General features: G+C 36.1%; 1 protein-coding gene across 2 annotated transcripts in view; it reads right to left on the bottom strand.

Annotated features, from left to right (window-relative positions):
* UPF2 (UPF2 regulator of nonsense mediated mRNA decay) overlaps positions 1-12709 on the bottom strand; it is a 137485-nt gene that overhangs the window by 48181 nt on the left and 76595 nt on the right. For both annotated transcript variants that reach the window (XM_004468865.4, XM_004468868.3), the window contains exons 9-11: positions 12318-12426; positions 6260-6373; positions 3714-3830 (exon numbers count right to left, since the gene is read on the bottom strand). In XM_004468865.4, the coding sequence (XP_004468922.1) occupies positions 3714-3830; positions 6260-6373; positions 12318-12426 (340 nt within the window). The remainder of the gene's footprint in view (positions 1-3713; positions 3831-6259; positions 6374-12317; positions 12427-12709) is intronic.

The following is a 12709-nucleotide window of genomic DNA, read 5'->3' as shown; positions in this document are numbered from 1 at the left end:
ATATACAAATACTAATTGTTATACCATTAATCTTTGGAACATTCCTATGTTCAACTATTGGGCCCTGCACATACCACCACAATAAGTATTTTAACTAACAAAAAATAATTACAGAGGATTCAATATTATCAATCAATACAGATATAAAAAGTATGTTGAATGCACAGCAAGATGGTGGCAGACTAAGGAGCTCCTAGAGTCAGCTCCTGCTACAGGGCACTCAGCAAACACCCAGAGCTCTCTTAACTGAAGCACCTGTTTGGGGGCTCCAGGAGGCCAGAAGAGCATCCTGCACCGTCCTTGGCGAAATGGAAGGAGGAGACAGCCCCTCTGCAGGAAAGACTCGTAAGGAGAGCGCTCCACACCACGGAGGTCAGTGCCCATCCTCCACCGGAGGCACAAGCCGCCTCAGGAGCTGTTCCACGGCTGGAATTGCAAGCTCCAAACCCCCAAAACGGAGGAAGAGATGATTTGGTACCAATTTCAGCTATGATGAGGAAATCAGTGGGCTATAGTATGATCCTGAGAACAGCTAATGTCTGAGCTTGTCCAGGTCAGAAAGAGCCTGGGAGCTGCCATCTTAACTCCGGTGCCTTGCACAAAGGGAAGCGGGGCGGACTGAAAATCCCAGTGCTGGTGGGGACTGGCTTCTTCCCATCCAGATCATATTGTAGGTATAGCCTAGGCCCCAGGGCCACCTTCAGCAGGGAGGAAGCTGCGGAACCTGTGCCAGCCACTTCGGGAAATTATTGGCCAAGCCACAGAGGCCAGTGATTGTCCTACTCTGGCGGCACAGGCTGCCCCAGGAGCTGCTCTGTGACAGGAATTGGAACTCCACTTCCCAGAAAAAGGGGAGGAGGAGACAGTTGGATGCCCATTTCAGCTACTGTTTGGGAGTCTTGGCTGGCTAAGAGATAACCCTGGGAACAGCTGGGATGAGAACCAGCCCAAGTCAGAAAGAAGCCAGTAGCTACCATTCTGACTCCGCCCCCAGCCTGAGGGAAAGCTGGGATTAAAGTTTCTTTCACACAGATCAGGCTGCAGCCCGCCTAGGCTTCAGCCCCGCCTCTGGCAGGGAGGAGGCTAGGGAGCCCTGCACCAGCCTATACAGGTAACTGCAGGGAACTTCAGCTGGCACAGACTGAAATTCAGAAGTCTACCAGGGCAACTGAGGTCATCTTAGGACTTGCACTGCATAGATTGCTGCCCACACCTGCAGCTCCATCCCTGCACCAGGTAAGGGAGAAGAGAATGTGAAGCTCCATCAGTCTCTCTGGGCAACTACAGTCTAGGCCTGCATGTGGATTATTCCACATAGTTGTGACTCTCTCCCTACCCCTGGCAAAGGAGAAAGCTGAGAGAAGCTTCACTGGTCCCTGGTGCAATGACGGCAGCTTGAGCCTCCACAGCTTACAGCTTACATGCTTGGCTCCTACTGCATAACCAGCAAGGGAGAAACGATAGGAAGCCCTAAACTAGAGAGGAAAACTGTACTCAGAAAAAATACTCTAGTAAGCCAGATACCAAGACACCAACAAAAAATTACAATCCACACCAAGAAACAGGAAGCTATAGCCCAGGCAAAGGAACAAGATAAGCCTCCAGATGACATAAAGGAGTTGAGACAACTAATCATAGATGTTCAAACAAATTTCCTTAATAAATTCAATGCAATGGCTAAAGAGATTAAGGATATTAAGAAGACACTGGATGAGCACAAAGAAGAATTTGAAAGCATGCATAGAAAAATAGCAGATCTTACGGGAATGAAAGGTGCAATCAATGAAATTAAAAAAACATTGGAATCACTCAACAGCAGATTTGAGGAGGCAGAAGAAAGGACTGGTGAGCTTGAAGAAATGGCCTCTGAAAGTGAACATACAAAAGAACAAAAGAAGAGAAAAAAATTGAACAAGGTCTCAGGGAACTAAATGACAGCAAAAGGCATGCAAAGATAGGTGTTATGGGTGTCCCAGAAGGAAAAGAGAAGGGAAAAGAGGCAGAAGGAATATTGGGAGAAATAATGGTAGAAAATTTCCCAACCCTATTGAAGGACATAGATATCCCTGTCCAAGAAGCACAATGTACTCCCATCCGAAAAAATCCAAATAGATCAACTCCAAGACATATACTCATCAGAATGTCAAAGGCCAAAGACAAAGAGAGAATTTTGAGAGCAGCAAGAGAAAAGCAATGAATAACATATAAGGGATATTCAATAATATTAAGTGCCGATTTCTCACCAGAAACCATGGAGGCAAGACTGTCTTTCAAAAATGAGGGCGAAATTCAAATATTCACAGATAAACAGAAACTGAGAGAATTTCTAAGCAAGAGACCAGAATTTTAGGAAATACTAAAGGATGTGCTAGAGCCTGAAAAGAAAAGACAGGAAAGAGGGGCCTGGAAGAGAGTCTAGAAATGAAAATTATGTCAATAAAAGTAACTAAAAGTATCAAAAGAGTGGTGATAATAAAATATGACAAATAAAACTCACCAAATGTAAAATAAAGACTATAATTAGTAGTAAGATTTTGACACTATTCTTTCATAATTTATAACAAACATCTCATTACAATACAAGGTGTTGATGGAGGGTCGGAGTAGGGGACCCCTGTATGACGTTATGCATGTTTGCTTTGTAAGTTCACAACTTTTACTATACACTTAATTGTTTATGTATGTTTATATATAAATGATATAAAGATAATAATAATCGGATTGGTTAGGGGAAAAATACTTTGTTTAATAGTAATATTTTGACAATGCTCTTTAATCATTAGTTAAAAAGGTTTAAAAACAATGCAAGTTATTGGTGGCAGGGTGAGATGTTATATATGTTTGTTTTGTAAATTCACAACTATTATACATTATGTATGTTTATGTATGAGTGATATATTTCAAAAAATTGGCCTTTAGAATGACTATTATATGATTAATGTGATATAAGCCTGGAGAGCATATGGAAGTCAATTCCATCTAGATGACCTTCACATTAATATTTTTATAAACAGATCAGAGATAAATGCAAATTTTTCTTCATTTTAAATATTATCAGAAGAGAGGATTCTGGCACACAACTGGATTCTAAAAAACAACATTATCTAGAGAAAATGACACAATCAAGACCTCTGGGGGAAAAAAAAAAGACTTCTATTACTGCAATACTGACATAACAGTACACACAGAGCTTTTCTGAATACTAACATCAACATCTCCTCCCATATCACACACACATTTTCTTTCTCCCCCTTGGCTCTCTCCAAAGCCTGTAAGCAAATGTTTAGATGATATCTATAAATAAAATAACAAAATTGCCTAATAAATATGACAGCATTTGCAACATACTAATGACCGTAAGAAGTAATTTCTGAAGTATCCATGTGTATCTATGACACTAGATGGCATCTTTGAGATATACCAGAAAACAGCCAGAGATGGTGCTAACATAATGGGAATAAGAGGATTTGCTCAATTGTGTCATGTGTCAAAAGTAATCCAGGGTTGAATTTAATCCCCCTTTAGAATTCTGTAAACTAACTGGCAGCCAAATGAGAAAAACCCCTAGAGTCATGCAGAGATAGCAGCTCACATGTATGGGATGTTTTATATTAGATAGAGATGGTGATAGTCACATGGCAGAGCAGTGTAACCTGCACTGGTCAATGATGTTAACCCCTGACTGAAATAATTCAAGAACCTTAAGCTCTTACCAAAAGTACACTGGTCCTCAGGTGAGATTCTGGAGATCTGAAAAGAAATCGTCCACACGTTTCCAGTAGGGTGCATGCCATTTCAATATGGTGATGGGAAAAGTCTGATAGAAGCATCTGCAATAATTAATAATGATGATTAAAACTATGACAACACTTCAATCCTATTAGAGAAAGAAAATAATATATACCTAATTTGCATAACAACTTCTAAACTAAAATGTCAGTACCAAAAAGCAAAAGCTGGTCTACTTTAGTTTAACAAGTTTCACTGCTGGGCATCTTTGTGTTCAGTCATAACATTTTTAAGTAAAAACTTTAATGTACTGAATATCTTTCCTTTTAGATAGACACACGAAAACTAAATTCAATGCCCTTTCTATATTTACTGGATGACACATATTTAAACATAAGCCACATATACAACTGACATTTTCTAAATGGCTTGTTTTTGGTTTTGGCTTGTATAACATTTGTTTTTTAAAATTCTGATAACAAATGTATTACCTGTTAGTTACATGAAATTTACAAACAGAACACATTACCATTAATGCTTTTAGTATCTATTCTGCTGGTTTTTTTCTATGCATATTTTCTAAATCAAAATAGACTCAGAAATAGCTTCTTATTTGATAATCGTTTTTTGGGGGCTTAATAGGAGAATTTGTTTCATGTCCTTATTTAGCCTTCTATGGCATAATTTAAAAGTTACCAAAAATTATACAATATGAACTATACTAAAATTTGATTTTTACTGGACATCCATTTTTTTATTTCTTGCTATTATAACCAATGGTAAAACAAACTTCAATCTGCCCTGCTTTTGTTGCTGTTTCCTTATAATGAATTCCTATAAATGGAATTTGTGTAAAAAAATGTATATCCCTCCTATATGTTTTTGTTTTTATTTTTTTGGTTTTTTTATATTTTGTTTCTCTTTTTATATATAAATACTTAATAATTAGTACAACAGGCTAATATGATGTGCCATGTTTCCTTTCAATTACGATATTCAGAAAATTTTCACAATTGCTCTTAAAGTACTGCCTGGAGTTTCCCAAAAGTACTCTGTAGAATACCAATCTCCTGAGATGCTCCAAAAAGGTTTAGGAAACGGCTATTGGTATTTTATTTTATTTATTTATTTCTCTCCCCTACCTCCCCGCCCGGTTGTCTGCTCTGTGTCCACTCACTGTGTGTTCTTCTGTGACCACTTCTAGTCTTATCAGCAACACCGGGAATCTGTGTTTCTTTTTTGTTGCATCATCTTGTTGTGTCAGCTCTCCGTGTGTGTGGCGCCATTCTTGGGCAGGATGCACTTTCTTTTGCACTGAGCGGTCTCCTTATGGGGCGCACTCCTTGCGCGTGGGGCTCCCCTACGCGGGGGATACCCCTGCGTGGCAGGGCACTCCTTGCACCCATCAGCACTGCACATGGGCCAGCTCCACATGGGTCAAGGAGCCCGGAGTTTGAACCTTGGACCTCCCATGTGGTAGGCGATGCCCTATCCATTGGGCCAAGTCCGCTTCCCTGCTATTGGTATTTTAAACACTCTAAGGAATCATAGAATTACAAAAAAAAAAAAAAACCTGTGTAATTTAGGGCTTTCCAAATGTATTTGACCACAAGGTCCAGTTTGTGTACTATAACTATTAATATCCTGAGGAAATAAATTTGAAAAAAACTGTTGTAGAGAAAAAGAGTCGTAGTTCTTTGTGGAATGAACAATTCCAAATACAGAATTATTCCATCTAAGCAGTACTGTTAGTTACGGTATCTACGTTAATCCCATTGTGGACCACAAACAATCTGAGTAATATCCAACTTCTGTAATTTCCTCAAGCTTTCCTGATGACTGACTTTGCTACATGATCTGTATGCATTTAAAGAAGGTATAAATTCTGTGGCTTTAGGGAATAGTGTCAATTAGATCAAGACTGCTCACTCTGTTGTTCAGATTCTATATACCTTCCTGATTTTGTCTGTCTGTTCCTTCAGCTATGAAGAGGTGTTTTTCAAGTCTTTCACTATCATTGTAGATCTGCTTACCTGTCCTTTAGTTGACAAATTTTACTTTATATTTATACACTTTGAAATTATGTTACTAGATGGACACTGATTCAGAAAGGTAATACCTTTCTGCTAGAATGACTCCTTCCTCAACATGAACTGTCCTTATTTACCACTAATAATGGTTCGTGCCTGAATGTCCACGCTGTCTAGTACTGAAGCCAGCTTTCTTTCGGTTAGTGTTTGCATCAGATATTTTCTCCCATCTTTCTACTGTCTGGTCTCATATTTATGGGTATCTCTTGCAGAGAGCAAACAACTGTTGATGTTTTAAGCTTTTAGGCTTTTTCTTGTCATAATTTTTTTGTCCCTTTATGTTTAATGTGATTACCAATCTAACTGCATTTGCATCTGTATAATGTCCTCCTTCACTCCTTTCAGACTGATCAAATATTTTTTATTTCATTTTTCTCCAGCACTTACAATTAGAATTTAAAGATTTTCTATTAAAAATTTTCAAATAACTCAGCACTAACCTTTAAACAATGTAGTGTATCATTTTTTGTGAACATCTTAAACTTGGTTAGTTCTCCAATGAAGCGAACAGTTTTATTCTTTGTTTCAATATTTATCTGGTCCTTTTTTCGTACCTACAAATTAAGAAGAAAAGACATTCTTTGAAATTTGAAATCTGTGATAACTGTTATTTTAATGTTTGAATTGACCCAAACATATTAAATAAATTAATCAGGCATAATTTCTTGCTACACTTAAAATATTTTAAGCAAGTTAAGGCAAAATGTGCTCTTTAGAACACAATTCCAGATTGTGCTCTATAAAACAGCTCCATGGGCAAATAATTTGGGGATATGATACATTTTATCAAGCTTAAAAAACAGGTTTTAAATAAAGAAACCTATTTAACTTAACTAAATGTTTCTGAAGTTTATTTGGCAACAGGAATTCCCTTTTTGAAATGTACAAATATTAACTTATCCTATGAAATTAATATTATAAGGAACACACTTTAGGAAATGCTGCTTTAAAAATAATAAATGCCAAGAGCTCATTTAAGCAAAACTATTATTAAAGCTAAACTGGTAGACTGTGGTTAAAAAGTATACTGTATTTTGTTTTAAAAACTCACTACAATGAAACATTAAATATACTCAAATGTTTTTTTCTATCACAAGCCATGGTCATATGTCAAAATTCAAATCCTTTGCCAAAATGAGCCCTCAACTTACAGCACACGGGTCAAAAAATAACTCCAATAAAACCCCTAGCACACTGAAGAGACTCACCAAGATTAACACATTTGGATTTTACCCAGAACGACACTTTCATCAGAAACTAAACCTACAGTCTAAAAATCTTTTATTTGAACAATGATAATAAAATGGTGGTGCCTTGGATCAGTTTTAGTGTTCTCTACTTTTGCAGAAGACTATCCTATCCCTTTTTTTTTCCACCTAGCATTCTGAAAAAGCAAAGATGGTTGTTATTCTGATTTAATAGTTAAAACAAACAATAACAATTATTTTAAAAGAACACAAAACCATCAAACGGCTTGACCAAGGAACAGTTCTAAAATTTTACTCTCCTGTCAACTGGGAATTCTCTACACTACTCCTACAAGTAATGTGGTAAGATTCAAAATAAAGTCTAATTTTATTGGCAGCTATACAATTCATGATAATCATTATACAAATACTAAACTTTTGCCTAACCAGACAGCTAATATTTAAGTGGAATTTGTCATCTTAATTTTTAAGGACCTACTTTCTACAGCAAGAAGAGGTAGGTAGGTAGATTTTTTAGATCTTTAGTGATAACTTTTAAACAAAATCACGTTTATTAACTTTAAAAATCAGAGCAAACTAGAAGCTCACTGTAACTAAATTTAATCTTAGGCATCAATAAAATTGTATCAAACGAAAAACAAATACAATTACAAAAGTTCAACTTCAATAGAGAACTTTATTTTAATTCTATCATTTAAGCATATAATACAAGTTGGAGATTATTTGAGAGAAAATGAAAAAATACAAATAACTAGATTCTACTTTTCAATGTTAAAAAAACTGAATAAACGCCTATGCCTTACAATTTGGAAGAGTACAGGCTTCATAAAGATCTTTTCCCAAACTCCTACAACAGATAAAGTATGGACTCTGGACTAGATATTTTGGGTTTAAATCCCAGCTCTATCACTTACTAATGTTACTTAAAACTCTGTGCCTCAGTTTCCTCAGGGCTAATGAAAGTAACCTACTTCATAGATTGCTGTGGGCCTGATGCGGTAATAACAGTAAGGGTTCAAAAAACATTAGCTATCATTCATTTTCTCCATCTTTGTATATTTATCTTTAATACATGGACACTAAATAAACCTTCACTATGTGAACAAATAAACTGAAAATGCTTTAATGTTTACAAGTGCTACAGTGAAGAGAAAGAATAAAAGATGTATAGTCAGAAATGCTCAGCACTTGTGGTTGTTTTCTGCCATTTTTTTGATACATAATCTTGGAAAAGTCACACAAACCCCCAAAGCCTGCCTGACCTCCTGTTAAAAAAAGGATGATGATGGTGGTGGTAATGATAACATCAACACTTCACAAGATACTAAGAAATTAATGTACAAAACAAGATTACAAAACCTTTAAAATGGTATTTAATAAGATAACATGGTAAAATCCTTCTAAATGAGGATTAAAAGAACAGAAAATTGTACATAAAATAATAAATTCACCCATGTAAAACTATAGCAAAAATAAAAGTGAAGCGAATACACCAAAATATTAACATGGATTACTTTTATATAACAAAAGTATGCTTTTTATTCCTTCTATTTTCTATATTTTTCTAATTACCCACAGTGAGCATGTGTTTCTTTTACAAAGAAAAATAGAAACAAACCATAAAAGTATAAAAAAGCATTTCAAAAACCAAATGCTGAAGGCTCAATCTTAAGGGGTAGTACAGCTAGGAAATGGATGATTTTTGATGCATACCCATACTTCAATAACTGCTACAGGGCATCATACAATGTTAAGTATTATTAAGCATTACAGTTTTCAAAGCATGTCACAAATATATGGCTTCACCCACAGTGTATTCTTAAATCTAGAGAAGTTAAAGGAGTACCTCCAAAATGACAAAAGTATAGAATTTTTAATGAAATAAATAATATAAATCAGGTATATATAAGGAATATAAATCCCACTCTCTCATTTTCAGCTGAGAAAACTGAAGCCTTTTAAAAAGGTTGTAACTTAGATAAAGAGTGCAACATATTCTGACTCCTTGTTCAGTATTTTCCATATTTGTTTAATATGATGAAAGATATATCAAAACACTTCTGCAAAATGTAACGCAGAATGAATTACAGTGAATTTCCTATACATGGTTAGCTCAGTAATGCCTCTTGTAAGATTTTGCTATACCAATCATCCTTAGCAAAAATAAAACTCATTTATTATATAGAAAGTCAGGACGTCCTAGGCCTATTATTCATTACTCCTCTATAGGGTTTTATCTTGCCTTTAGAAATCAATTTTTCCATGATATGAAAACTTCTTTGTTAAAATCCTTTTCAACGGCTCTATCATTTCAACATTGTGATTATGTAATCATTTTTCATTAATCTAATGTTGGGTTTTTAGATAATTTTCAGTTTTCTCCTACTACAGTTCATGATGTAAATAATGTGTATTTTTTGTTTTTAGGGTTTTTTTGGGGGGGGCAGTATATAGGACTGTTTATTTAGGACAGATTCTCAGAGTTGTCCAATGTATGTTCTGAGGACCTTAAAATACTGCCAAATGTCTTCTCTAAATTGCTACCTGTAGCATGTAAGAATGCTGATTTCTCCTTTGTCTCCTTTACTAATCTGCCAGTCAAATTAGCAAATCCATTGTTTTAAATAGAGTTTCGTTGACTACCTCTGAGATTTCATATAGCTTTGTTAACCAGCTATTTCTCAGCTGAAGTTCTTAATCAGAGGGCAGATATGATCAGACTGTGACAAAATATCAGAGCTAGATAGAAGAGAGAGGCAGGGAAATCTGGTTAAAAAATTAGGGGTATTGCAAGCCAGTGGCAGTAGGTAGGAAGAGAAGATGCTAGATTTAAGGAGGTGTCTTAAAAGCAAGAATAGTGACAACAGAATCTGGTGAACATTAGCTCCTGAATATCATATCAGAGGACAGAAGTAGAGGTATTTCTCCTAGTGATTACATAAAATGCAACACTGTAAATTTAGAGAGAGAATACAGGAAGGAGATTTGTGAAGTGAGAGATATAGTGAAGGATATTGAGAAGAAAACACTGAGTTTATTTCTTGGACATATTTAGCTAGAAATACACGATAACTTTTCTAAGTACCGGGATAGAGTTCCTGGCATGAGATATATATTTGGGGTTATTGTGAAATGGATGTAAATCGAATCCCAGGTAGAATATGTTCACAGTGAAAAAAGAAGAGGAAAGAAGAAAGCCTGGAAACTCTCAAAAATAAAAACTCAGGCAAGAAAAAGGCAATGAAGGTGACTGAGAATAGTAGCCACAAGTAAAGAACAAGGAGGAGTGAGAGTAGAGAAGGGATAAATATTGTTATACTGTTATGCTCAGGTACTGTGTAGAGAACTTTGCATGCATTATCTCATTTAATCCTTAAGAACAGCCTCTTTAAGAAGGTACAATTGTTAACCCTATTTCCCAGAGAAACCAAGGTTTCAAACACTCAAGTAACGTGGCCTGAGTTGCAAAGTTAGAGAAAGGATGTCAAATTCCTAAAAAGTAGGAGAGTCCTGGAGGTTTAGTAGGAGATTCCTGCAGGGACATCAACTAACATGATTAATTACTTCAAGAGCCCTTTCTTCTCTCCCTTGAGAGCAGTGGGTCCCAAAGTATACTTTCGGAATTCTGATATTCTTTCATTTGTAATGAAGTACTGCACCACTCACAACAGCAATGTCAATTCTGCCACTTACACCCCAATTTTCAAAGAGCATGAGAAAAGAAAAATTATGCAAAGGTAGTATTTGCTTCATTTTAGTTTTTCACCAAAAGCACTAATTATGCCTGACCCAGTGACTTGTGTTTTGAATTTGGATTTGGTTGAGGGATGTAAGTATGTAACACATAACATAGTCAAATTGTCCACTAGTAAACCAGTTCCTTGTTTGTATGACAGAATTAAACATAGCAATAAGAATATCATGACTTCTTTTGCACCTGTCACTGAGCTAGCAGCATTTACCAAAGTGTGTTCTTTGGGGGATACATACTCAACCCCTTCCAAGAGATTCACAGTGCACTTAAACCTATTAAAGCTTTGAGAAATCTTACCAAAAACCAAAACAAAACAGTTTAATTGCTCACAGTGTTTCCAAACTTCCTTAAACTAGAAAACCTTTCCTTGCTTAATTTTATCTTTAATCTCAGACACATTTCAGCAAAAGCTGGTCCAGAAAAAACAAATTTAGTAATAAATTGCACATTCTGCAAGAAGCCTTTGTAGATCATCCCACCTCACAGACTCTCTTCCTTCACTCTCTAAGGATTTATCTGGCAATTAGCATGCAATTCCTTATAACTTGTTTTCTATTTAGGGTTTCTACTTTTATGCCACTCTTGCCTTTTTCAGCATTCATGTTTTGTCTCCCCAACCATATCATGAGATCACCCCTGGCCTCAGACCTGTCTGCCCTGAATGCTCAGAATTTCTAATATGTACACCTGCAAAGCAAGTACATAAGCATGTCGCCAGCAAAACAAACGCTGCCTGATTTATTTCCACTCTGAGTAACTTACTAATTCTGTAGACACAATTTTCCCCATGGTTAACATAAATACCTGAACTTCATATCTTTTCAAAGGCTATCAATGCTCTCTTCTTCGTTACTTCTAGCAGTAACCTATCCTGCACTAGAAGGTCTATCACCTCTGCAAAACAAGTGGGGATCATTCGTGTAGGAGAACCACTAAGACACTGTGTGCCAAGACTCCTGGAGCTGGAAAGGAAGGGAAGATGTTTGGGAACAGGACCAAGCTGTTACCAAGGTGCTCTTTTTAAGACCTTCACCACTATCCAAGGTACTGATTCTTCGGGCAAGAATCTGTCAATAAAATTGTGGGCACAACAGCATTCAAGTTCAGAGAATTTATGGAACCTCTTATGTCCCATGACATTTGGACCCCAAACTTAAAGAGGCCTCCTATGGGTCACTGTGCCCTGATTAGTCATGGCCAATCTTATGGGTCTCCTGGCAACACCAACGAGGCGTGCTGGCTGTCTTGATCTAGGATAGTTTTTTATTTATAAAAGGAAAAGGAGTAATTACAGTGGAGGAACAAGGTAGCAGCAACAGCTCACTCCAAGTTGGAATGTAATTAACCAATTTCAAGCTTTGTTGAATTTACATTTTTTTAAAATTAGAATTCAATAAATTCTGAACTATTACAACATTATCAAATTTCAAAAATATGCTTACCAACGAAATAATTACGTTCTTAAACTAAATAATCCTCACTCAACTTATAGGTATATATATATATATATCACAGAATAAATGCTTAAATACATACATGAAATCTGAAATCCCCCCTCAGCATGGAACAAAGATCCTCTGCTACATCAGACATGCAGGGATGCAATGTAGCAACCAATCTTGCATAGAATGGTAGCAAATCCAACCTGCAAAAGTCACATGTGATATGTGTAAAAAGAAAAACATACCAGAAATAATTCACTTTAAAATTTAAGCTATCTCAGATAAATTTATACATTAGATGAGTAAAAAACTAAAAATCACAGACATGCCTATTATATTGATGTCTATGGAAATTTAATTCATCTTGTGAAAGTATATTAATAGTCTGGTATTTAACATCAAGTGAAGAAAACAGTTTAGTTTTGACATGGCTTACATTTTTAATGGTATAACTGCAGAGTAACTGTATACTTATAAATCTAAAGA

The sequence above is a fragment of the Dasypus novemcinctus genome, chromosome 20 (genome assembly GCF_030445035.2).
Source record: "Dasypus novemcinctus isolate mDasNov1 chromosome 20, mDasNov1.1.hap2, whole genome shotgun sequence".
Classification (NCBI taxonomy): Eukaryota; Metazoa; Chordata; class Mammalia; order Cingulata; family Dasypodidae; genus Dasypus; species Dasypus novemcinctus.
Note: the sequence above shows the minus strand (reverse complement) of the source record. Positions and strands in the feature narration are given on the sequence as shown.